The 26,950-nt window shown below is 39.2% G+C and overlaps 1 protein-coding gene across 6 annotated transcripts in view; it reads left to right on the top strand.

The window, feature by feature from the left end:
* The window catches only part of AKAP6 (A-kinase anchoring protein 6), a 288,472-nt gene that overhangs the window by 20,573 nt on the left and 240,949 nt on the right, over nucleotides 1–26,950 (top strand). For 5 of the 6 annotated variants that reach the window (XM_039351877.1, XM_039351874.1, XM_039351875.1 and 2 more), the window contains one exon: nucleotides 16,017–16,362. In XM_039351877.1, coding sequence (XP_039207811.1) covers nucleotides 16,060–16,362 — 303 coding nt within the window. In that variant the 5' untranslated portion in view covers nucleotides 16,017–16,059. Of the gene's footprint in view, nucleotides 1–16,016; nucleotides 16,363–26,950 lie in introns of those variants that run through there. The other variant, XM_039351878.1, reaches the window with a different exon arrangement.

Here is a 26,950-nt window from a genome sequence, read left to right as displayed (position 1 = left end):
AGGCACCACACAGGTTATGTAGAAAGGAAACACAGGGCCACCCACAAAGGACTCAAATGTTTATACACCAATGCACAGAGTATGAACAGCAAACAGGGTGAACTAGAAATTCAGGTTAATGAGGGCAGATACGATATTGTTGCCATTACGGAAACATGGTGGGATGAAACTCACACATGGAACACACAGCTAGAGGGATTTAAATTATTTAAAAGAAACAGACCAAATAAAAGAGGAGGTGGAGTTGCTCTTTATATAAGAAATAACTACATCTCCACAGAAATAGAGTACAACAATGATAAAAACTGTCTTGAATGCATTTGGGTCAATATAAAGGGGGGGGGAAATGACATTGCCATAGGTGTATACTACAGACCACCCAACCAAATAGAGGAAATAGATGAACTTTTTGCTAGTCAGCTAACTAAGGTATGTAGGAAGCACATCACAATAGTAATGGGGGACTTTAACTACCCTGACATCAACTGGGAGACAAACTCCGCACCAAGTGGAAGATCAAACAGGTTCCTGGCAAACCTAGCAGACAACTTTGTCTCCCAAAAAGTAGAGAAGGGAACTAGGGGATTAGCCATTTTGGATCTAATTCTCACTAACAGAGATGAAATGATAGACGGTGTTGAAGCCATAGGAACCCTGGGAGGAAGTGATCATGCAATATTAGAATTCAACATTATAGAAGCACAACCAATAGAACACAGTCAAACTAGAGTCTTGGACTTCAAGAGAGCTAATTTCAATAAACTTAGAGAGGGCTTGGGAAGGATTCCATGGATGAGAATCCTCAAGGGGAAAACAACTCAAGAAGCTTGGGAAATTTTGAAAAATGAGATAATAAAAGCACAGTCTAGCACAATACCAACAAAGAGGAAAAATAACAGCTCTCAAAAGAAACCAGCATGGCTGCATAAAGAACTCTCTGACAAATTGAAAGATAAAAAGGACAAGTATAGAAAGTGGAAAGAGGGGAACATAACTAAGTCAGAATATCAGCAAATAGCCCGAGCCTGCAAAGATGAAGTGAAGAAAGCCAAGGCTCAAAATGAACTAAGGCTTGCGACCAAAGTCAAAAATAACAAAAAAAGCTTCTTTCAACATGTAAAAAACAAGAAAAAAGTGAAGGAAATGATTGGTCCATTAGTGGGTGGAAGTGGCAAGAAGGTGACAAGCAACAGGGAGAAAGCAGAACTATTTAACTCATTTTTTGCATCTGTCTTTACACAAAGGGAAAAAACAGACCAACCTATCAAAAATAGTGCCATAAAAAACAAAACAGAAACACAAGTTAAGATAGGCAAGAAAATCGTTAGTGAGCACCTGTCCAGCCTAGATGAGTTCAAATCGCCAGGACCAGATGGATTACACCCCAGAGTTCTCAAGGAACTGGCAGATGTGATATCGGAGCCACTGAACTATATTTTTCAAAGATCCTGGAACACAGGGGAACTACCAGAGGACTGGAAAAGAGCTGATGTAGTTCCCATCCTCACAAAAGGAAAAAAAATGGATCCAGGAAATTACAGACCTATCAGCCTGACCTCAATACCTGGGAAGATCCTGGAAAAGATAATCAAACAACGAATCAACGAACACCTAGAGGCAAACAAAGTCATTACTAAAAGCCAACATGGGTTTGTCAAAAATAGATCATGCCAGACAAATCTTATTGCATTCTTTGACCAAGTGACAAAATTAGTGGATCAGAGGAATGCTGTGGACATAATTTACTTGGACTTCAGTAAGGCATTTGATAAAGTAGATCACAACCTACTACTTGACAAGATAGAAAAATGTGGGGTAGACAGAACCACCACCAGATGGATCCGTAGCTGGCTGACCGGCCGTACTCAGCGAGTGGTCCTCAATGGAACTGCATCTATATGGAGGGAAGTGTGTAGTGGGGTGCCCCAGGGCTCTGTTCTGGGCCCAGTACTCTTCAACATCTTCATCAACGATTTGGATGAAGGGATAGATGGGGAACTCATCAAATTTGCAGATGACACCAAGCTGGCAGGAATAGCCAACACTCCAGAAGACAGGCTTCAGATACAGAAGGATCTGGACAGACTTGAACACTGGGCACTAACTAACAAAATGAAATTCAATGGTGAAAAAGCAAGGTTCTACATTTAGGCAAGAAAAACCAAATGCACAAGTACAGCATAGGTGGCACCATGCTCAATAGTAGTAACTGTGAGAGGGACCTCGGAGTCCTAGTAGACAATCACCTAAATATGAGCCAGCAGTGTGCTGCAGCTGCCAAAAAGGCCAACACAGTGCTAGGCTGCATTAACAGAGGGATAGAATCAAGATCACGTGAAGTATTAATACCACTCTTCAATGCCTTGGTAAGGCCACACTTGGAATACTGCATCCAGTTTTGGTCACCACGATGTAAAAAAGATGTTGAGACTCTAGAAAGAGTACAGAGAAGAGCAACAAAGATGATTAGGGGACTGGAGGCTAAAACATATAAGGAACGGTTGCTAGAATTGGGTATGTCTAGTTTAACGAAGAGAAGGACAAGGGGGGACATGATAGCAGTATTCCAATATCTCAGGGGCTGCCATAAAGAAGAGGGAATTAAGCTATTTTCCAAAGCACCTGAAGGCAGGACAAGAAGCAACGGGTGGAAACTAATCAAGGAGAGAAGCAACCTAGAACTAAGGAGAAACTTCCTGACAGTGAGAACAATTAATCAGTGGAACAGCTTGCCTCCAGAAGCAGTAAATGCTCCAACACTGGAAGTTTTTAAGAAGAGACTGGACAGCCATTTGTCCGAAATGGTTTAGGGTTTCCTGCCCGAGCAGGGGGTTGGACTAGATGACCTCCAAGGTCCCTTCCAACTTTACTACTATTACTAGTTTACTAAACTTTTTAGTTTACTAAAAAGAATGTGAACGATACTTAGTTACCATCTACTTAAAAAAAGAAGCATCAAAAGAATAAATTCCTAGTGTTAGAAGATGAGCTTTGCAAGCATTTTTACATCTCACTAGGAAGGAACAATTGATTTCCCTGCCTTCTTGCTTTCCTAAATGGCACAACTATCTGCTTATTTTGCTAAATGGCACAACTATCTGCTATTGAAATAGTCGAGAAAACAATGTACAGGGCAGGGCATAACTAGATCCAATGGGCTTAAATAATTTTTGATATGAGTTTAAAATAAACTTTTAAGAGTCAGAGCAGAATTACAATTAGTTACCAAGAGAAGCTCTCTACCACTAGAGGTTTGCAAGTAGAGCCTGTGTTGCCTTCTTTTATAAATTGTCTGGGTATTGATTTCCAGAATAAAACATAAAAAATTGGCTACAACCCTTCCCTTATGAGCAAATAAACCTTTAGGGCAAGTCTTTTGAATGAGACCAAGTGGATACAAAGCACATCTGTTTGAATCATTAAAATGCTTATAGCTTTCTCCAAGCTTCTCTTCAGAGGCTTCTCTCAAATATCTCCACATAAATGATTTGTCAGAGCATAGTGCTGGACATGCACACTCACAAAGAGACAACTGGGAACATCTTTTAAAGCAACCACATTGACTTGTAAAATGATGCGGCTGCTTTACTGATTTGAAAAGGGGTGCTTTCTGTTTTACACAGCCCTATAAACTGTTGTTGGTTTGCACTAGTGGTGAGTATCTGTAGCTCAGGAGTAGGATGAGGGCGAAAGTTCATTCTGAGCTTGTAGGTTGCTTTCCAAACATAAAGTCTTCATGTAGTCACCAGGTCTTGTGATGGGGAGGTTACATTAGGTGAGGGTCATTGGGAGGTAAGTGCTGGTTGGGGGCTTGCATGGGTTGGTTGAGGGTTGGTGCTATCTCTGATTGGCTGTGCGGTTGATTTTGATTCTGAAGTGTTTGTAGACTGCTTGTAGGTCAATGTGTCTGTTGATGGAATTGCTTGTGGAGTGCCAGGCTTTGATGAACTCATGAGCGTGGCAGGTAGTAATGTGGCCAATGATTTTTGTGTTGCTCCAATCGAACTATAATCTCCCCATCACAAGACTCTCACTGGTGACTCACACCTGACCCATCACAAGACCTATCACAACACCCTTACTTGACACACTCACATCTGACCCACCACAAGACCTACTTACCACATGAAGCCCTTATAAACAGAAGAACACTGACATCCCCTAACTCTGCTGAAGATGTTACCTAGCCTAGTAATTGTTCAGAAACCAGCACACAAGCTTGGAGAATGAATCTTCACCCTTACTGTTGTTGGTATTAAGGGTTCAACAATCTATGATCCTTTAGATACTGGGCTGTACTGCTCACAATGCCCTGTTACTATTCTGCTCGATGGAAAATGTTGAATACTGTTTGAGGGGCCAAATTTTGCCATGCTAATTCTATCAGGTCTTCTTTCTGTTTTGAAGCCAGAGTATCCACCCTCTTCTTGCACTGGAAAGCAAGGAGAAGGGAATTCAAGCAGAAGGTTTGCTTGTTGTTCATTCTTGATAAGCAATTGTGCCTATGACTGCTAGTAATATGACTGGATTAGTGTTATTATTATTAAAAACTCTATTAATACCTTTGCAGTTTTTGATAACAGAAATATTTAGCATTACCAATTATGCATAAAATGCATATTTTATTTGCTTTTTTATTATACAAAACAAATATCTAATTGTGCTTACTTGAATAATATGTTTCCTATGTGTAGCCTTAGATGAGAAATTTTCAAGTCATCTGTTGCATGCATATATAAAATCTGAAGTTGATATAGGAAGCATATTGTGCTCAGAGATGTAAAGCAGTGGTGGATAGCTTTTGGTAACCCAAGGCTACATGTGATTTTTGTCTGAGTGGGTGGACCAAAATGCAAAGTGATTACTGTAAAATCAAGAGTTTTCCCCATGGATTTTTGCAGAGTAGTTTTGGATTTTTATAACAGGCACTTCTAGCAAAGTAAGTTTCAGAAGTCCTTGTCACAACAGAACATCATCACAAAAAATTACAGCCTTATGATGTCACTTTCTAGTAAAGAAACGTGGGAGGGGCATTTGGCTGAATTCCTAAACAGACCTCTCTGCCTTGAGATTAATTAGGCAAGAAAGATATTTCTGGAAGCGTTGTCTTAAAGATTTCCCAGAAACAGAACTGTTTAGAAAGTGAAAAATTTCCAGACCTCTAGAAGAATGGATCATATGTAGAAATCTAGGATCAATATTCAGATACTTAGATTAGGTTAGAGTTTTTATTTCATTTTGGATATTCAAAACTGTGCTTGATTACTTTTTCATTAGCCCCAGGGTCCCTTTTGGAAAAGCTTAGTATTATTGTTTCTAATGTTTACGCCTTGAATCCAGTCCTTTCTTTTCTAAGCCCAGCACCCATCCACACTTTTCTTTGTTGATAGGCATTTTCTAATAAACACCATATTAAATATAGGTTTGATGCCAGTTTGTGTTTTTAAAGCTGACATCTGATGATATACCCCAGACAACTTCAGCAAACTGACTATCAGTTCTGACATTAAATTGCTGGGCCCAGTGCTCTTCAACATCTTCATCAACGATTTGGACGAGGGGATAAATGGGGAAACCATCAAATTTGCAGATGACACCAAACTGGCAGGAATAGAAGACAGGCTTAGGATACAGGAGGATCTGGACAGACTTGAACACTGGGCGCTGTCTAACAAAATGAAATTCAGTGGTGAAAAAAGTAAGGTTCTACACTTAGGCAAGAAAAACTAAATGTACAGGTATAGTATAGGGGGTACCTTGCTAAATAGTAGAAACTAAGAGGGACCTCAGAGTCCTAGTGGACAATCACTTAAATATGAGCCAGCAGTGTGCTGCAGCTGCCAAAAAGGCCAACACAGTGCTGGGCTGCATTAACAGAGGGATAGAATCAAGATCGTGTGAAGTATTAATACCACTCTTCAATGCCTTGGTAAGGCCACACTTGGAATACTGCATCCACTTTTGGTCACCACAATGTAAAAAAGATGATGAAACTCTGGAAAGAGTACAGAAAAGAGCAACAAAGATGATTAGGGGACTGGAGGCCAAAGCATATAAGGAAAGGCTGCTGGAATTGGGTATGTCTAGTTTAATGAAGAGAAGGACGAGGGGGGACATGATAGCAGTGTTCCAATATCTCAGGGGCTGCCACAAAGAAGAGGGTGTCAAGCTATTTTCCAAGGCTCCTGAAGGCAGGACAAGAAGCAACGGATAGAAACTAATAAAGGAGAGAAGCAACCTAGAACTAAGGAGAAACTTCCTGAAAGTTAGAACAATTAACCAGTGGAACAACATACCTCCAGAAGCAATGAATGCTCCAACATTGGAAATTTTTAAGAAGAGACTGGACAGCCATTTGTCTGAAATGGTATAGGGTTTCCTGCCTGAGCAGGGGGTTGGACTAGATGACCTCCAAGGTCCCTTCCAATTATTATTATTATTATTATTATTATTATTATTATTATTATTATCTTCTCTTTTTCTTTTTAATATCTATTATTGAGCAGGGTGAGGGAGACACAGGTGAGTGAAATTTCATACAGTGTTAAGTGTTAATATAGTGTCATTGTGTCAATTATATTACTGTACTGTTTCATTTCAAGTTTTGTCCTAGAAACAGACCACTCAAAACCTGCACATGAAATATTGGTCATACCTCTAGTTAAAAGTTGTCCACATTCTTCTATAGCATCTTTTGAGAATCCCAAGTAGCAGAATTTTAATAGAAATAGAAAGGGTGGTACATTCACAAGAGTTGGCACTTCCTCCTCTCCTTATCAAGTCCCCTTTTTCTTTTTTTGCAACAAGTGTTGAAAACATGGAAGGGGTGCTAACAATTCATTTTTGAGTGGGAGTGAAGGAATGTTTGTTCCTCTAGGAAATGTGGCAGTTCAGTTCATTTTCTTTGAATTCTCTTTTGATCAGCTGGAGTAAGAGCTGTTCCTGCCTGTAGTCAGATGATGGTGGAAATGAAGTTAGTGAAGGTCAATTTTCAATTACTTTGTGAGGGAAGAAGGAAGAAGTGAAGAAAAGTGAACATGCAGAGTGAAAGCGCTCTCAGGGAGAAAATGCATATTGTAACCTGTTGCCCATTTATTTAAAAATTAAAGAAGATAATGAAGATAACATAACATTATAAGGAACAACACATGCTTGAAGGAGACAAAAGAGAAAGAAAAGAAAAAATAATTGGAGGACATGGATGCATTTTTATCAATTAATTTGTTTCTTTTCCTCTGAGCCATTTTCCAAGCATTCTGGTTTTTTTAAAATAAAGGGAGAAGCTGCAAGAGAGGGGGATGGAAAAAAAACACAAACTTTTCTTCTGAGGGCAGACATGAAGTTATGTGTAGTATTTTTGTGTGAGAAAAAAGCATCTCCAAAGGTCCACTTCTTACTAAAATAATTTTTTAAAAGTACATCTTATCCAGCTTCTCTTCTTTCTTTTGTATTATTATTATTATTATTATTATTAATAAAGTTGGAAGGGACATTGGAGGTCATCTAGTCCAACCCCCCTGCTCAGGCAGGAAACCCTATACCATTTCTGACAAATGGCTGTCCAATCTCTTCTTAAAAACTTCCAGTGTTGGAGCACTCACCGCTTCTGGAGGCAGGTTGTTCTACTGATTAATTGTTCTAACTGTGAGGAAGTTTCTCCTTAGTTCTAGGTTGCTTCTCTCTTTGGTTAGTTTCCACCCATTGCTTCTTGTCCTTTGGAAGGCGCTTTGGAAAATAGCTTGACTCCCTCTTCTTTGTGGCAGCCCCTGAGATATTGGAACACTGCTATCATGTCCCAGCTCATCCTTCTTTTCATTAAACTAGACATACTCATATATGTTCTAGCCTCCAATCCCCATCTTTGTTGCTCTTCTCTGTACTCTTTCCAGAGTTTCAACACCTTTTTTACATTGTGGTGACCAAAACTGGATGCAGTATTCCAAGTGTGGCCTTACCAAGGCATTGTAAAGTGGTATTAATACTTCACATGATCTTGATTCTATCCCTCTGTTAATGCAGCCCAGCACTGTGTTGGCCTTTTTGGCAGCTGCAGCACACTGCTGGCTCATATTTAAGTGATTGTCCACTAGGACTCCGAGATCCCTCTCACAGTTACTACTATTGAGCTATACTATACCTGTACATTAGGTTGTTGGAAACTAATCTAGTCTTTGTTTTATTATGACAAATTTTCCAAAACTATAGCACTTTCCATCTGTTTAAGGGATATAAGACACAGTTCATATTTATTCCTTTTTATAGCTATGTTTTCAGGCACTGAAGAATCACTGACACAGTCCGCTTTATCTGTAGTGCTGCCTTGCCTACCCTGCATACAACAGAAGGAAAAAATGTAATATATGGCTAGAATTTAAAAAAAATTGAAGAAACCAATAGGTAAGATATATGAAGAACTGTTGCAGGAATTGGGTATGGGTGACATGATAGCAGTATTCCAGTGTTTGAGAGGCTGCCACAAAGAAGAGCAGATCAACTTATTTTCCAACGCCTCAGAAGACAAGACAAGAAATGATAGATGGAAACTAGTCAAGCAAAGATACTACCTGGAATTAAAAAGAAACTTCCTAACAGTGAGAACAATTAACCAATGGAACAGCTTGCCTTGAGAAGTTGTGGGTGCTTCATCACTGGAGGTTTTTAAGAAGAGATTGGACAGCTGTTTGTCTGAAATGGTATAGGGTCTCCTACTTGACAGGGGGTTGAATTAGAAGACCTCCAAGGTCCCTTCCAGCTCTATTCTGATCTGAAAGTAGTCAATGCAAATTATCCCATTGTTTGCTCTCTTAAGATAACTTGTTTTTCACACCCAACATGTTAAGATTGTGTGAGGTGGTCTCCCATGGAGAATGAGACACGCACACAGGTATCTCGGGATGGGAGCCCAGAGCTGACTCTTGCACCCTATTTTATTGTTACTAAGGTTTTTACATCATACAGCGTAAGCAAAAGACGTATATAGGGGTGGTTACAATATATCAAATAACAGACACTTTCCAGATGCAAGGCTACTGCAGGTGTTCTTATCAGAGTCTGTCCAAATGGTTGATGAATGCATCCTGTGTCTGAAACAGTCTGTTTGTTATCTCAGGTCCTTGTGGGAGATGTCCATGGGCATTTGTGCAATTAATCTCACATCTCCTCCTTTTCTGTTTTTTCTTTAATGTTACTCACTTCCAGTTCCAGAAGGGATCTTGATTCACTGATTAAGGCGTCCTTCCTAGTGGAGGGCATAACATTTTTGCACATTTGCAGGAGGGAGGGAATACATTGAATGCAACAACATAGCAATACAAATAATATCAAAATGGTTACTATAATAGAAATCAAAGATCGTAGCCAGGATCCATCCGGTAGCCAGGACCAAAGGGCACCCCAAATATCCACGGTGCCTGATCCATCGCTGCGTAAGGGATTATTTGTAGCAGAAATTCCATTTTCCTGGCTGTAGCAGAAATATTAGGTTGAAAATCAGGTATATACATACAACAATGAGAATGAATTAAAGCACACACACCGCCTTTTGCTGCTAAAATAATATCTAAAGCATACCGATTTTTCAAAACTACTTCCCTTATTTCCCCCATTTCTTGATTAATCATTTTAATGCTGTTGATTGTTTCATTAAACATATGAACAGTCCAATTGTTAAGTAAATGAAGGTCCCTGTAATTCATGGCAACTCTTAGATTGGTTAGAATCCCTCTGCTGATTTGAGTCTCTAAACTACCACTCAATGTTAGGGGTGGATCCGAGGAACCAGTATCACGTTTGTTCCACAGGCGTCCATCAGGGAGATGAGGCAAGGCATATACAGCAGGAGTCAAAAGGCCCAGTGTACAGGTGCCTTTCCAATCCTTAGGCACCTGGCGATAGGCTCTATGGCCACATAGTAGCCACATATCGGGTAACTCATAATAACCCTGGTGAGACTCATTAGCAAATGTTATTATGGATTCCATGTCAAGTCAAGCCATGTAGGTACTGATGTTTGTCCATTGATTGCTTCGATAAGTGTCATTTATCTTAGTAAGGTTGCTTTTGATGGATTTGCATTTCTTTGCTGAATTCCATATAATAACTTGTTGACAATTACTATAAGTTCCAAATAAATGGCAGTACGGAATAGTCCTGTGCTATAAAAACAAAATCTGGCAAGTTCCATTATACGAGCGCCCACAGCATATGTCTTATGCAATGTCTCTGTAGTTATGCTCCACAGCTGCTTCCATCCTGTTTCATTGAACGGGATGGCATGGAAAATAAGGCCACCACGACTGTCACCAGGAATTTGCATGCAAATCCAACAGTTCGTGACGTTAAGTGTAAGAGCAGTGCGCCTGGCATCCCGTACAAAAGCATTAAAAGCCCACAGTCCCTGATCCTCATATGCCTGGCTGAGGTGGTGTACGTTGAGCCATATAAGGACGAACACAACGAGCTGGAGTCCAAACGATCTCCCCATGGTCGTCTATTGCAGCATAGCCTCGACCCCAGGTAATGAGGGAGACAGGCCCTTTCCAGGTGGGATCAGGCAAACGTCGATAGTATACCTGGGGGCGTGAAGAATCTGTGGGAGAAGCAGAAAAATGCCTGCTTGCGGCAGTTGAGCCAGGGGTGCCAGAAACATTCAAAAAGTTTAAGGTAAAAAATACAAGATTAAGAGTGTTTTGTATCCCAGGCAAGCCGGGGGTATTTTCCCCTTTCTTTTTTGCATGCATGTCTAGAGCCCTTTTTACGGTCTGATTGGCTCGTTCCATGATCGCTTGACCAGTGGAGTTATATGGAATGCCATTGATTAAAAAAGGCATCACCAGTTTTTGGGGAATAATTTGCTTTGTTAGTGCCAATAGATCAGAGGAAGAATTCCCAGAGTGAGGTGCATATGCAGCCTCTGGAATGGGTGGTGCTGCACGTGGTAATAAGACCAAGCGTGCCACCGTATCCCCCCCCCCCGGTTCATTGTGACAGGGAGATTGGTATAAAATTGGACTTTTAGGGTGTCTTTATACGTGGGATCTATCAAACCTGGAAGCACAAACACTCCTTGTTCCCGAGCAACAGGTGTGGGAAGGAATATTGCCTCTGTTTCCGAAGGCAAGGGTCCAGAATAAAGGGTTTCAGCAACCATGAGTAGGTTAGGAAAAGTAACAGAAAGAGCAGAAGCCAATTTTAAATCAATGCCAGAAAAACATTGCGAAGCTGGAGTAAGATCTGAAAAGGATGCAGCCTTTGGAGAGGGGTTAGCTGCAGACCCCTTTGTTAGTTTAACAAGGAACAACTCTGTCTCGGATAGTTCAGAAACGCTTAAATCACCATTGTTTAAAGCCTTTTGAAAAGCACCACGGATGATTCCGGGCCGGGAGAGAGGCGGCAACGTGGCAGGAACAGGAGAGGCTGTTTGCTGTTTATCAGGATCCATAAAATTTGCAGGGGCAGAGGGAGGGTTAAAACCTGCTCCAGGGGGCAAGGGAGTGGCTAACATAACAGACGGACTTTTATACGGTGGAGGATCTAATAAAGGCTGATGAGGCGAGTCAGCATGGGTTTGAATCAGGGTATAGGCAATTTTCCAAAGGCACAAAATCTCTGCAGGGGCTCTTGGAGACTGATGGAGAACGGTGCCAATTTTCCTCCATGTATCTACTTTTAAAGATCCAGACTCCTGATAGGATGAGCAGTTAGCCCATACGTAAGCAAGCAATTTTACAGCCTCAGATTTAGAAAGGTGACGGGTTAATTTCTGTTCCTGATCAGTAAGATATTTTTTCCTGCCAAGTAGCCTCAGCTCTTCCACATGCTGCTTTTGAGCGTGAGACATTCCACCCCCCATACTTACGAAGAGGAGTCAGTTGCCAGCAACTTCGTCAGGTGCACCAAGCCTATTCCAGGCGATAAGTAAAGGGTCGGCAGGGACATATCCCTCAGTGGATCACGTCGGGGTCACCAGATGAGGTGGTCTCCCATGGAGAATGAGACACGCACACAGGTATCTCGGGATGGGAGCCCAGAGCTGACTCTTGCACCCTATTTTATTGTTACTAAGGTTTTTACATCATACAGCGTAAGCAAAAGACGTATATAGGGGTGGTTACAATATATCAAATAACAGACACTTTCCAGATGCAAGGCTACTGCAGGTGTTCTTATCAGAGTCTGTCCAAATGGTTGATGAATGCATCCTGTGTCTGAAACAGTCCGTTTGTTATCTCAGGCCCTTGTGGGAGATGTCCATGGGCATTTGTGCAATTAATCCCACAATTGTGTGCTGGCAATTAAGAAGGGAAAGATGCACATGGATGTGTTCCTTACTGTGATACTGACACACTGGCAAAATGTGCTCTATTGTATCTCAGCATCTACTCTCGCATATTTGCACTATGACATTGCATTCTTGTGTATAGGGCAGTGATGGCGAAGCTTTTAGAGACTGAGTGCCCAAACTGCAACTCCAAACTCACTTATGCATCGTCGGTGCCAGGTGGGTGTGGCCCATTAGGTGGGTATGGTCCATTGGGTGGATGTGGTCCATTGGGTGGGCGTGGCTGCAGTGGTAACAGCAGACTGGGTGGGACTAAAAAGTTCAATCAATCAATTCCAACTTTGCAAGATCTTTTTTTTCCCGCAAGAAGTTGAAATTGACTGATTGAACCTTTTTTTTTTTTGTACACAGCGGCAGAGGCCTAAAGCGAAAAGGTTTTATAAAACCCAGCTGAAGGCCTAGGACTGGGGCGATGGTGCGTGCCATAGGTTCGCCACCATTGGTATAGAGTATAGCTTGCAGCATTATTTTGTAGAACATGTATTGCCACTCTTTCCATGGATGTCTATGGAAAACCTGTTTGTGCAGATTTCCATAGGACTGCAGCTATGCATGATTATTATTTGTGTACAGGCAGATGTGCATGAAAGGTCCCTACACATGAGTTTTTTCTACTTAGATACCTCTGCTCAAGCTGAGGCTTTTGGGAGAAGGGCATAAATGTTTCACGGAAGGCTTCATTTTCAGCCCTTTTCTTCTCTAAATAAATATGTGATTCAAATGATACCTTTCTATTATCATAACCCATAGTTTATTCTGTATATTACATTATATATTCAATATAACTTATAATTCTTTTTTTCAGTCTTCAATTATCCAGTTTAGGTACTTTTAGCTTTTGGAAAGGGAAATTTGAGATTTTGTTGTGTGGTGAATCAATGAGGGAGTGATAAGATAAGAATAGAACAAAAATACTTTTTGCTGATCTTGGCCATTACAGGATGCTATTTAAAATTAATTAAAGGAGCATGTTTAATGGAGTGCTTTTTAAGTGTTTGCTACTAAGAGCTTTGTACTAAATGAAATGAAAGAATTTTCATGCTGGACAAAGGGGTACATTGCACTTAAGCTAGACTGGCAAAAAAAATGTGATGAAAGAACATGACATTTTCTCCTTTTGGTAGACATTGTAGTCTATGTTAGTCTATTGTAGCAAAAAAAATCTGAAATCTTTTCTGACTCTGCTGTGGATTGGCCTGGGAGGTTAAAATTCTCTGTTGTTAACTTGCCTTTGTTTCAAGTCCTGAGGTCAAATTTCAAATATTATTCCTTATGGAAAAATTTTGTTTGGTACTCATCATTTTTGGTACTCATCATGTCTCCTGGAACCAATTAATAATGAGTACTGAGGTATCACTGTACTATGAAATAAGATGGAGAAATCCTACCAATTTATAAAAATCAGTATTTTTTTCTTTCATGTTTTTCATTCTGTGTGGATTTCAAAGCTGCTCTATATAAATATCAATATGCTTCATCTGTACAGGCCTTTAGGTGACACAGAAAACCCATACTGCTGCCTTACAATTTTCATTTCACTTTTCTTACTGTAATGAGATGATAATTTGCTTTATTCAATATGATTTTAGTGGTAGTGCTCATTGATGTCATTATGAAAATGTCCAGAGTTCAACAATGCTTCAAAATATACAGTATATAGATACTTTTGAGGTTGCCTTTTATCAAATGCTGAATCCAATCAACAAACTTCTAATTTAGAGTAGGAAGCTTTTTAGCTGAGCAATATGGATCGTTCAATCCATTTAGCTGCAAGAGATAATAGTGCATTAGGTAGATGGCAGAAAGGACTGAATACTCCTGTTGAATGGTTGCTTGCTTTGTATTTAACATTACATATAGCAGCTGGAACTATATCACAGTGAAAGGTTTACAATAGCTTTGTTGGGGAAAAACTCTCCTTTTTAGAAAGTCTTTGATGATGTTTTAATTATTTATCTGACTTGCTCTCTGCAAGACCTTGACTCTTTTCAAAAAAGGGTTCACAAGCCAGCTATCTCAACATTTTTTTTTTAAATTGGATGATGCAGAGGTAGCCTGTCAGTTGTCTTGCTTTGCCAAGCAGAACACTTGTGGACACCAGGAGAGAAAGATAAGGTTTTCCTAGCTTAGATTGAAGAATAACAATAAATCTAAGAAGGGCACAGCATCTGTTTTTCCTTTTGTAGCTTGGTGACTCATAAAGGGGTTTTGATTTTGCTAAGCAACTTTCTAATCAACTAGGCATAATAATAATCATAATCATTTATAATTATTTCTAATGCAACATAATCATAATAATTTCTCCATGTAACATTTCCTCTTTTTAAAAGATGTGCTGTTATTATAATATTTATCTTGCCTGATAAATATTGGGGAGTTGCAGACACATGTGGGATTTTAGGGAGCAATGTTCACCCCATTTCTCTTTCACCAATGTTGCCTGAAGTATATAAGTGAGTTCAAGGTAGATTACTTATCAAAGTGCAGGTGTGCTTTAGCTTAGTTTTCTTTCCTTCCTTTTTTCTGCTGCTTTAATTATTGCCTATTTTATCAACTCTTGGCATTTGGGAAGCAGAGCAAATAATAATGGGAGTATCTTCTCAAACCCAAGTATAAAAACTGATCATACAATAAAATAGTTATAAGAAATTACTTGTCATTTTAATTGTATATACACATTTTGTGTCTGACAATTATTTGCAGTCATAAAGTCTGGCAGTGAATGCAGATAGGATCCCCTCCCCAGTTTTGTAGTTATCAGTATATTCCATTTTTTTTGCTAATTAGGCGAAGATTAAAGTTCCCTAATAAATGAAATAAAATTCTTTTTTAAAAAAGCTATTGGTGTGAAATTACTTATATCAATTATATTTGGTTCAGTGTTGACACCTCTTACCAGTAATGGCTGTCCAGGCAAAGAAAGATCTTGTTAATCATTTATTAGCTGATCTTTCTTCTTGGAGGTCCTATAGATTAACCTGGGATACTTGTACATTTGGCTTAGAGCTGTGAGAAGCAAGAGGCTTCTGTTGCTAAAGCTTGTTTGATCCATCAGAACTCTTCTTACATGTTTTGCTAAGCCACAGGCTAATTTTTGGCTTTGGAAAATAAACTACAAACATTTTAATATTGCATTTTGGTTCTTTAATTCCTTAGATTTCTTACATTTTTCAGTGTCCACACAAATAATAATAGTTTTCAATTATTGATTAATAATTATTAATTGAGCTTAACTTACATTAACTCTTTCTTTTTCCCTGCTAATTTCTACCTCTTATGAACATACAGTTTTAAATATATAAGTAAACCCTGAATAGAGTAGTTTCAGAAACTGGAGGCTGTTAATTGATTATGATTAATAAACCATCATTTGGGGAGCTTCCTAGTTGCTGTCTATCATCCTAATCATAAGAAACCACGCTAGGTCTGTTTTGCTATTAACCTTCTTACACGTACAAGTGGCAATGGTTTAGATTTGAATTTGGGTATGCTTAGACCGAATTTTAAATTGGTTAGTTGCAAACAAGTTCAACCTGCTCCCAGTGCTATTAACAAATAGACAGAATTCAATATAGGTCTAAACATGCAGTATTTCAATTGTTATGAATGGGTGGATGTTTTATTCCAAGTTCTGTTTTTTTAAAACATTTGCCCCTTTCCTCTTCCATATGTGCAGCTGTTTTGTCAAGAAGCATGATCTAGAACTTCTGACACCAGCCATGGAAGTAGCTCTTTCCCCCATCCTTCCACAAGAACTGAATGCAGTTACTACCGATGTATCCCCCATGATCATCAATACGACTCCTACAACTGAGCAAGATGGTAAGGAAGATTTTGATTCCGAACAACAGTACGAAAAGCCTCCCCCGCTCCACACAGTTGCGGACTGGAAGATTGTTCTCCACTTGCCTGAGATTGAGACGTGGCTTCGGATGACCTCAGAAAGAGTGCGGGATTTGACTTACTCGGTGCAGCAGGATCTGGACAGCAAGCATGTGGATGTGCATTTGGTACAACTGAAAGTAAGATTCAATGCTGCTCTCTGCTGGCTCTCTTTCTGTAATGCTTGGCAGAGACTGATCATCTGCAGGTTGCTATGTGAGAGGAGAAAATGTTTGAAAGTACAGTGGCTGTTTCATTGTTTAATTTTATTTCTTTTTTGTTTTATTGTTTTCTCAAAGTATAAAATACAAAGAGAAATTCAAAAAAGTAATAGAAGACTAGAAAAGGGAAAGGAAAAGAAAAAAAGACAGTGTAAAGAGAGAAAAGAAAAGGCACCAACTTCCAACTTTCTTTAGCACAATAAAAAATATCAAATTACAATCACAACTTTTTCCTTTTACACGACAATATGTACAAACCATTTCTATAGCAATAAACCCATCTAATTAGCAAAAACAAAATCAAAATTTCATTTTTCTTTTTCATTACAAGCACAGCCTGGAAGCAATTTCAAAACAGAAACAAGATTAAATATATTTTCTTCTTTGGACAAAAGAATCAGTTTGACCATCTCTGCTACTCTTTGCTGTGGGGAATAATATATACCTCTATTGACTCATTAATCTTTATCATAATTCATATTAAAGGAATCCCCTATATAATTTCAGGTTTTTTTTTTTTTAACCGTAAAGGGAGAAAACACATTCCCTGATTTGGATATTTTACTAACTTTAAACAATACTCAAATATTATATATAAAAGAGAAAACAAAACAGCAACAACAACAACAAAAGAAACTTACTCATTTTAAACCTAGAACCCAAAATACAAAACCACATTAAGGCTTCCGCAACATTATGTAATGTTGTTGTTTAATTTTATTTCTATAGTTACTATATTTCTATAACGTGAAATCAGCAGCAATTTAAAACTGATAATTAGAACATTCACAAGACAAATAAAATTAAAACATCCATTGATAATACGGTACATTAGATTAATTATTTAAATCTAAACTTATAGTAATTGACAGAATATTAGCAACCAATCTTATGACAATCGTAACAATAAAAAATAATAAAGATGGCAAAATCATCATCATCATTATTTACCACCGCTACCAAATGCTGTTTGGAAGAATTTCATCTGACATTAGGGAAGAAGCCAATTTATTTGTAAGGGGGAGGGCCTGTCCCTTAGGACTGGACCATATAACCATGAAATAATGTCTCCTAGTCTTGCCTCACCACACACACACACACACACACACACAAACACACACAAACACACACATTATGGAAATGTGAAACAACCAATATCTCCTTCTGGGATGATTGTATACAGTTTATCTTTTTCTGCAGGAACTATTGTCCAATTTTATCAATGGTTTTACTTATTTATTTATTAAACATATTTATATGATTTCCCAATTCACAACAGTGACTCTGGAGGGCAAACAGCAATGAATAATCACACTTTAAAACCCCAATCCCTCTTCTCCCCCCATGTCAGAGAAGAGCCTTTTTCTTGGTCCCAACAGATGTATTTCCTTAACAGATGGGACCTGCAACAAGCCCAGCCTTTCTGCTCTGGTGGGCTGGATAGAGTGGTGGGATTCAACCAGTTCATACCACTTCGACAGAACCGGTAGCCAATTTTTTGTTGCCCAGGCCCAGAATGGACTTATGGAAGCGGCATCCACACAGAACTGGTTATTCACATATTTGAATCCCACCACTGGCTGGATAGATGTACTGAGGAAAGGCAGTCCTTCAAATAACCTGACTCTAAGCTATGTAGGACTTTAAAGGTGATAGCCAGTACCTTGAATTGCATCCAAAAGCAAATTGGCAGCTAATGCAGCTCCCGCAAAAGAGATGACACATTCACAAATTCAGGCTTGTGCAAAACTATGCAGGTTGCTGCATTTTGAGTGACTGAAGCTTTCTAGATACTCTTCAAGGGCAGTCCCTTGAAGGAAGCATTACAATAGTCCAAACAGGAAATGACTAGGCCATGGATGACTATGAGAAAGTGTGATGGAATGTGCACCTGGAGGAGCAGAGGTGGAGACTTTTGACAACAGAGAGTTTTCCCAGAGAGAACCTGGTTGAAGAGACTGTGCAATCCTGAGCTGAATGGAGAAGGAGGGGGAGAGAGATTCAAGGTAGCCCCTTCCTAGAATCTCTCAGGATATATCTAGTAGGTTTAGACAGTTATAGCTTTAGTTTGGCAAGATTCTGTCTATTAGATAAAGGATTGAACATGACTGGATTTTGCTGGTCTTGGGCCTGGTGGAAGGGCCTGTTGGTCCAGGAATGGCTGTAACTGGTGCATAATAAGCATTGTGCAAAGGCCCCCCTGGCATGACTGCCATCTGCTCCTCAAGCAGGAGAACCCCCAATTATGCACCAGGTCTGTCTGGGGAGCAATGCAACCCCAAAGATAGCAATTCCCCAAAATTATATGGCAAAATATGACTCCAAGTGTATTATCTAATTGCTTCATCCTGGTTGTAATCCTGTTTGGTGGTGCTGTATCAGAACCAGCAGATGCCCAACAGCCTCACCTAGGCTTTATGTATTAAAGACACCATACTGTCTTGTCTATCTGCCCCTGACTCCTTATCATTTTTATTCCTTCTTTAACAGGCAGCTTGCAACTAGGGTTATGCAGCTTCATCACCTTGGGTATTTCTAGTGGTCCAAGCTGCTAGCATGAACCTTCAATCTTCTATTCATGAATACCTGCCAGACTGAGAGAGAAACAGATGCTCCTTAAAGAGCTTTGACCTATCTACACGATTGAAGACAAAAGTGCACATTAAGTAACACATTCAAGGCCTGCTCAGAGCTGCCACTTTTAGGATCAACCAACAGGTTTTAATAGCATGCTGTCTAAAAAGGGTGTTTGAAAAGTCCACAACTGCACTCATTTTATTTGAAGAATAAACCTAATCTTGCAGTTTATTTATTATTTATTTATTTATGAGACTTATATACCGTTTTAAGTGCAAGCACTCTCTAAGCGGTGTACACCAGTAAGCAATGTATATATATATTTACATTGCCCCCAACAATCTGGGTCCTCATTTTACCTACCCCGGAAGGATGGAAGGCTGAGTCAACCTTGAGCCGGTGAGATTTGAACCGCTGACCTGCTGATCACAGTCAGCTAAAGTGGCCTGCAGTACTGCACTCTAACTGCTGGGCCACCTCGGCTCATATGCCCTTGAGGAATACAAGAGAACAGTCAAAGAGGAAGTTGGATAGCAGACTGTCTTCTGTTTTCCTACCTTGAGACATATGGTAGGAGAGCAGAACAGATTATAGATTGTGTAAAATCCTTTATTTTTGAACAAGAATGTCCCTCATCTTTTGAGTTCAGTCATTTTTGGGCTGCAGGGGAGGAATAGAGCAGATATGGGAGTATTAAGCAATACAAAGGACTAACATGATGAATTATCATCAGAACCAGGTGTTGTCCACTACTTTTATCTCTTCCAGATATATAGTTAACAAAGAAGAAATATGTAAGCATTTGGGCAGGACACTGGTTGCAGTAGAATGACTAGTGTTTAGGAATGAAGCATTTCTCTACATTAACTAATGGAAACACTTGGTTGTATATTACTGTCATAATAGCTGATGGCAGGGGTTTCGCCACAGCTGAGTTAAATTGCTTTCCATAGGTCCTTGAGTTGACAGAGAACAATAATGGCATGAAATGTGCTGTCCCCATTTCCAATCCCTATCCTGTCTCTCTTGCTTTTGTTCCGATCCATGGTGGGAATGAAATTATCTAAATTATAGATACTGTAGATGGTCTATGTTACGTTTTCTGTTCGATGCAGCATTGAAGAGGCAGTAGGTGAAACACAACTCTCTTTATTGCAAAGTCAAAACAAAAAACTAACAACCATTTGCTCCACCCCTACTTATACACTCAGCCTAAAGGCGGCAGCCAATAGGAGCACAGTATTCCCCCGCTTAAATGCATAACAAGTAGTCTGCAGACAGAAAGTCTGGCCTGCTGGCCAAGTGGCCAGCTAACCTAGTTCTCAGCATGTTAATTCACAGACTTTACTCAACACATTACAGTCTATCTATAACTGAATTGGTTGAATTTTCTGGCTTTGTTGCCCTCCTTGCTCAGCCTAGCTCCAGGTAGTGGGAGAATTATCTGCCAATCACAGTAGTGCACCCTTAATGGTGGGGGGGGGGGAATATGTGACTGTAGGACTCTTTCCATCATCTCTTGCTTTCTTCCTTTCTGGAGATTGTCCTTTTTGACATAGCCTGTGTGAAAAAAATCAAATCAGAAATTTCTTCTTCTCCTCTCCTCTCCTCTCCTCTCCTCTCCTCTCCTCTCCTCTCGTAACTTCCAGATTTCACTGTGCTCTGTTCAGTAGGCAGTGGGAGAGAGTGTGCAATGATTTCATAATTTTACTGTCTGGACTGAAATAGAATTGTGAATGGTTGCTCTAAGATATTGAATGACTTTACTGTGTCATATTACAATTCTTATATACAGTATATAATATACGTAACTACAATAGACTTTTATATATATAAATTTTATCTGTGTGACAAAGGCTTTGAAGGAAAGTAAACTAAGAATTCTGCTGCCTTATTTAAAAATTAGTTGTGTGATACTGAAAAGGCAGGTAAGTATCAAACATGTTTTTATGTCTTAAATTTTAGGAACCGTGTACTTGGGAATGTCAATATACACTTAATACTCTAATTGCTTTATACTATTCTAAGTTGCAGATCTCTGAAGTCATTCCTTCTGATATGTAGGTGAGACTGTATACAATAATGTCTTGATATTTCCTGATAGTTTTGCTATATGAGCTGAAGTTAGCAGAGTGCAAAATAAACTCACAACCAAGCTGCACAAGTGCTAGTAAGAAAAAAAAATCACCCAAATGGTGTTGGGGGATTAGCAGTGGCAAATAGGGAGTTGGAATGTCATATTAATCAATAGTGAATAAGTGGGGAAACTAATTATGGACATCCAATATTAAGTACTAAATAGAGAACTGGAATTGCCTTGCAAATCTGTAAAGGAATTCACACAAAGAGCAACTAAATTTATGCAAACCAAATCTGAGCACTAAGGAACTATCTTTGCATTAACTATAACCTGAAGAGTTGTTTTAAATCTATTCATTTCTCAAGTAATGTCAATGAACTTTCTGGACCTACACCTCATTTTCTCATGTTTGCTTGTGTTACTTTGGAAACTATTCTGGGAAGCCTTCTCAGGCAGAGGCGTGGTGTAATTTGTTGGCTGAATTATATTCAGTGGGATTAATGTCAAGGAAAGCAATCCCAGAAGCCTTATGGCATTGTTTCCTAAAAAGGCCCCATAGATGCCTTAATGCAGTGTTGTGAAACTTTGTTTGGATTAGTGACCTGTTTCATCTGTTGTTGTCATGTTGACGACCAGATTCTAAAAGGACAATAATAAGCATGTAGGCTAGATTAAAAACTAACTGTGATTTAATCAAGCTTAAACTAATTTTAAAACAGCAAAATTCCAACAAATTATAAATAGCTCTTATTGCAATATTTCAAACAACCATTAGCAGCCCACAATAAAAGGAGATAATAAATCTATAGGTTGTTTTCAATTAGCACAGTACCCAGGAGGTTATTGCATTTGTATTATACAAATAGAGCGTGAAAATGTTGTCTCTAGGATAAAGGTTCCAGAGATATACCCAAAACTGTGTAAGTGGAATATGTTCTAGAACAGGGGTGTCAAACTGCCGACCCGTGGGCTGGACGCCTCATGCGGAAGCCGCGCCTATCCCTTGCCGGCAATAGCAAAACTCTTCCGATAGTTGCGCGACGTCACGAGTTTGACATGTCTGTTCTAGAAGTAAAGCTTCTTCTTGTTGTTCTTGATCCATAGCACCCATGTCTGCCTTATCAAACCTCTGTAACAGATTTGGGAAACAAGGAAATGGAAAAGAGAAACAGGAATCTGCTAGCAATGTATTTTCCTTTGGTAAATGGACACAGTTGACTACAATTTATGGTGCAATGATATGGAACATCATTGTAAAGAGTGATAAAGCCCCCCCCCCTAGACTCTTCTATATGTTTATTGGATAGAATATCTGTTTTCATCACTGTACCACACTTCAAAAGTTTATTTGCTTTTTAGGTGCAAAACTGAATTAAACAATATGTTAAATATATTATACTGTAGTATCACTGTAAGTCTATATCACTGCAATATTTGTGGTGTAACAAAGGGCAGATTTCCATTGCCACTCCCATTTCTTTTGTTCAGCCTTGCTGAATTGCATGAGAAACATTAGCTACTTTTGTGTACAGTCACACAAATGTAAATTACTTCATAGGTTGGTAAGTAGATCAAAGCTGGAATCCTTATACTTCTCTGAACCTATTAACCATTGTTTCTGATAGACCTACATAGGATTAGATACATAAAGTTTGAATATCGGGGCATCTGATAAGTATATCAGCCTCCCAGAATTACTTTGTGGTAAGATGGACAATACATTTAATAAATAAATAAAAATAAATAAATATCCTTCCCATGTTGTCCTCTATTAGGCAGTAGTGAAAAGAATGTTTCAATTTTGTTCCAGCTCTTTTAGCTTTCATGGATCACTGATTTACTGAACGGGGAATCAGCTTATCAGTGTGTATAATGTTGAATGTGAGATTTTTTTTCCAGCTTACTCAAGCAGCAGATCTTTATGCAAAACTCTTGTTCTACAGTGTAGTACAGATTACTTATTGTGCAATAAGTAATAACTATAATTGCTTCATATTATTAAGATAGCTAATCATTCTGAGATTCTTTGATCTATAAAGCCAAGGACATATTTTTATTGTCACACAAGATGTGGTACATCCAAGGGTTCCAGGATGGTATGCAATTGAAATAAGTAACATAATAAATAACAATATACAGCATTCCTCAATGTGAATTTTTCATGAACTAAATTCCTGCCTTAGCATCACCTTGAAAAACAAGAGTGAAATCAAAACTGCTTATCTACCAAGGCATGAGTTGCAATCAAATACACTACCAAAGTTAAGTGATTCTTTTAAAAAAGGTGATATTGCATTTCTAATTAATTTTTTAATTATATTTTTATTTTATTTTTGAGCCAGTGTGGTATAAGTGTTGGACTTGGACCTGGGAGACCCTAGCTTGGGTGAAGCAGGAAGGTGAAAGTTCATTCTCCAAGCATGTGGGTTGGTTTCCAAACATTTCATTACTAGGCTAGGTAACATCTTCAGTGGAGTTTATGCGGTGTCAGTGTTCTTCTGTTTATAAGGGCTTCAGATATGGGTGTTTCAAATGAGGGTGTTGTGATGGGCCAGGTGTGAGCTTTCATGGCTTTATCGGCTTTCATGGCTTTACAACAGAGGTAGAATAGTCAGGTATATTTGGGAAATGCTGTGGAATAGGTGTCGGATGACAAAGACCAACATAAGGACGATCTTATGCTGGTCTTTAACTGTAATAAAAATGTGATTGATTGAGGACAGATGACATCTTAAAATTCTGGATCTATTTCAAAAAATACTCTTATGTTCTGTTAAAAACTTTAAAAAATAATGAACAGTACTATAGTACTATACTACAGTTCTATAAAGTCATAAACTGAAGTAAAAAAGCAAATTCTTGCTTGAAATTATTACAGGATAAATTATTACCAAAGTACTTCCACATTGAAGGAATTCAATAGTGACATTGCTGTTGTCCAGGGAATGCCCAATTGGTGGCTCCTTTCATGCCCCCATTAACTTGCCCACCTAAGTGGTACTCGCCCACTTTTGAATTGCTAGGTTGGCAGGAGCTGGAGCTAGTGATGAGAGCTCACCTTGTCCCATGGCAGCAGCTGGGTTTTGAATGCAAATCAGCTGATTGGCAGCCCAGTTTTTTAACCTTGTGAGCCACTGTGCTCCTTGATAGAAATAATGATGTAGGATTTAAATCTGTAGTTTAACTGATTAAATTTGCAATCCTCACTAGAATATAGAACTACAGCAATGGTTCTCAACCTGTGGGTCGGGACCCCATTTGGGGTCGAATGACCATTTCACGGGGGTCGCCAAATAACGCAATCTGCCATTTTTTTCCTCTTTTCCTTAGCTGTGCTACTCCCTTTTATTCTATTGGCTTTTGAAAGCCAATGGAACAGACTTTCTTGAATAGAGTCTAATTCTATTGGCTTTCAAAAGCCAATAGGAATTGTCCAGGCTGTCTCTGCCCTGCTGAGCCTGCCAAAAGTCCCATTCTGCAAACGGTGCTGCACCAGTTGAGTAGTCCTCGACTTACGACCGGTTGAGTAGTCCTCGACTTACGACCGGTTGGGGGGGTCGCGGCATTAAAAAGGTTGAGAACCACTGAACTACAGAGAAATGGTGTAAGGCTCTGTGGCACAAAATTACTTTGAAGCTTTTGGCATAAATAGAATAATATAGTTACTATCATTTTCTACTTATAAATATTAATATTCAAAGTTGTCCAAAACTGAGTCATATCAATGGTTTGTCTAGCATGGGCTTTGATAGGCTCAATATATTACTGCTATTTGTTTCACTTTCTTTCCTTAGAGTCTGAGGACAAAAAAAAAAAGTCTTATATCACTGTCATTCCTTCTTCCTCCTCTTCCTCCAGATCAGGTCTTTGGTATAAGTGGGACAGGTTGATTCTTTCTCAGCCTAGTGTACTCTCATGAAAAATTGTTTCTTAAACAACTGTTTTGATTCTTGCCATAGAAAATTTTGTCTTTATACTATATGACAATTGGAATTATTTTTCACAGAACAGGAGGAAGAGATAGAGGAGCAGTGGTAGTTAGGGATATTTAGTCTCACTCCTGATGAACTACACTGCAGGCTGTTTCATTGCTCCCAATTGCTCCATCACCAGCACTTCTAAAAATGTAGATATTTAAGCCCAGAAGAATATGGAATTTTATTGTCTAGCCCAGGTATGTGGTACCTCCTGGAATTCTCCCATCTATTTTGTCTGCTTAAATTTATAAATTGCACACTTTGCTTATAAGATACTCTGAGAGATGTGCAGTAAAAATACAAATTAACTTTTATCTATAAAACCAAGAAAATTAAAAAAACATAAAATAGGACATAGGAGAATGGCATAACAATTAAACTAGAGTTAATTGACCTGAATTTTACTACAATAAGGTTTTTTTTAAATAAATCACATCATGTTGTTGTTGTTAGTTGAGAAGTCGTGTTCGACCCATCGCGACCCCATGGACAACGTTCCTCCAGGTCTTCCTGTCCTCTACCATCTTCTGGAATCCATTTAAGTTCACACCTACTGCTTCAGTGACTCCATCCAGCCATCTCATTCTCTGTCGTCCCCTTCTTCTATTGCCCTCAATCTTTCCCAGCATTAGGCCCTTTTCCAGTGAGTCCTTCCTTCTCATTAGGTGGCCAAAGTATTTGAGTTTCAACTTCAGGATTTGGCCTTCTAAAGAGCAGTCAGGGTTGATCTCTTCTAGGACTGACCGGTTTGAACGCCTTGCAGTCCAAGGGACTCGCAGGAGTCTTCTCCAGCACCATAGTCCAAAGGCCTCCATTCTTTGGCGCTCAGCCTTTCTTATGGTCCAACTTTCCCAGCCATACATTGCAACTGGGCAAACCATGGCCTGGACTGTACGCACTTTTGTTGGCAGGGTGATGTCTCTGCTTTTTAGTACGCGTTCTAGATTTGCCATAGCTTTCCTTCCCAGGAGCAAGCGTCTTTTAATTTCTTGGCTGCAGTCCCCATCTGAGGTGATCTTGGAGCCCAGAAAAATAAAATCTGTCACTACCTCCATTTCTTCCCCATCTATTTGCCAGGAATTTAGAGGGCCGGATGCCATGATTTTGGTTTTCTTAATGTTGAGTTTCAAGCCAACTTTTGCACTCTCTTTCTTCACCCGCATCAAGAGGCTCTTTAGTTCCTCTTCACTTTCTGCCATTAGAGTGGTATCATCTGCATATCTTAGGTTGTTGATATTTCTCCCAGCAATCTTAATTCCAACTTTTGATTCATCTAGCCCTGTCTTTCTCATGATGTGCTTTGCATATAAGTTAAATAGGCAGGGTGATAGTATACAGCCTTGCCGGACTCCTTTTCCAATTTTGAACCAATCAGTGGTTCCGTGTCCAGTTCTCACTGTTGCTTCTTGACCCGCATATAGGTTTCTCAAGAGACAAATGAGATGGTCTGGTACTCCCATCTCTTTAAGAACTTGCCACAATTTGTTGTGATCCACACAATCAAAGGTTTTGCATAGTCAATGAAGCAGAAGTAGATGTTTTTCTGGAACTCCCTAGCTTTCTCCATGATCCAGCGTATGTTGGCAATTTGATCTCTAGTTCCTCTGCCTCTTCGAAATCCTGCCTGTACTTCTGGTAGTTCTCGATCTACATAACAAAGCTCAAAGAACTAGATATCATTGAGGCTGTTTTGGTTGTGTACAATTATGTAATCAATGTTAGACATCCTCATAACGATAATAATTCTTGAAGAGAAAAAGCAGAAACATTGCCTTATTATGTTGGAACACTTCTGCTGTCAGTCTTAAATACAGTAAGTCTGTAGCTAGAGTATGTTTGCAACCTCTGAAACAACTGCCAGAGTGCTGGCAAA

The sequence above is a fragment of the Crotalus tigris genome, unplaced genomic scaffold (assembly GCF_016545835.1).
Source record: "Crotalus tigris isolate CLP2741 ecotype Arizona unplaced genomic scaffold, ASM1654583v1 scf7180000018371.15429387391:27106975, whole genome shotgun sequence".
Lineage (NCBI taxonomy): Eukaryota > Metazoa > Chordata > Lepidosauria > Squamata > Viperidae > Crotalus > Crotalus tigris.
The sequence above is the reverse complement of the archived record's forward strand: the minus strand, read 5'-3'. Positions and strand labels throughout refer to the sequence as shown.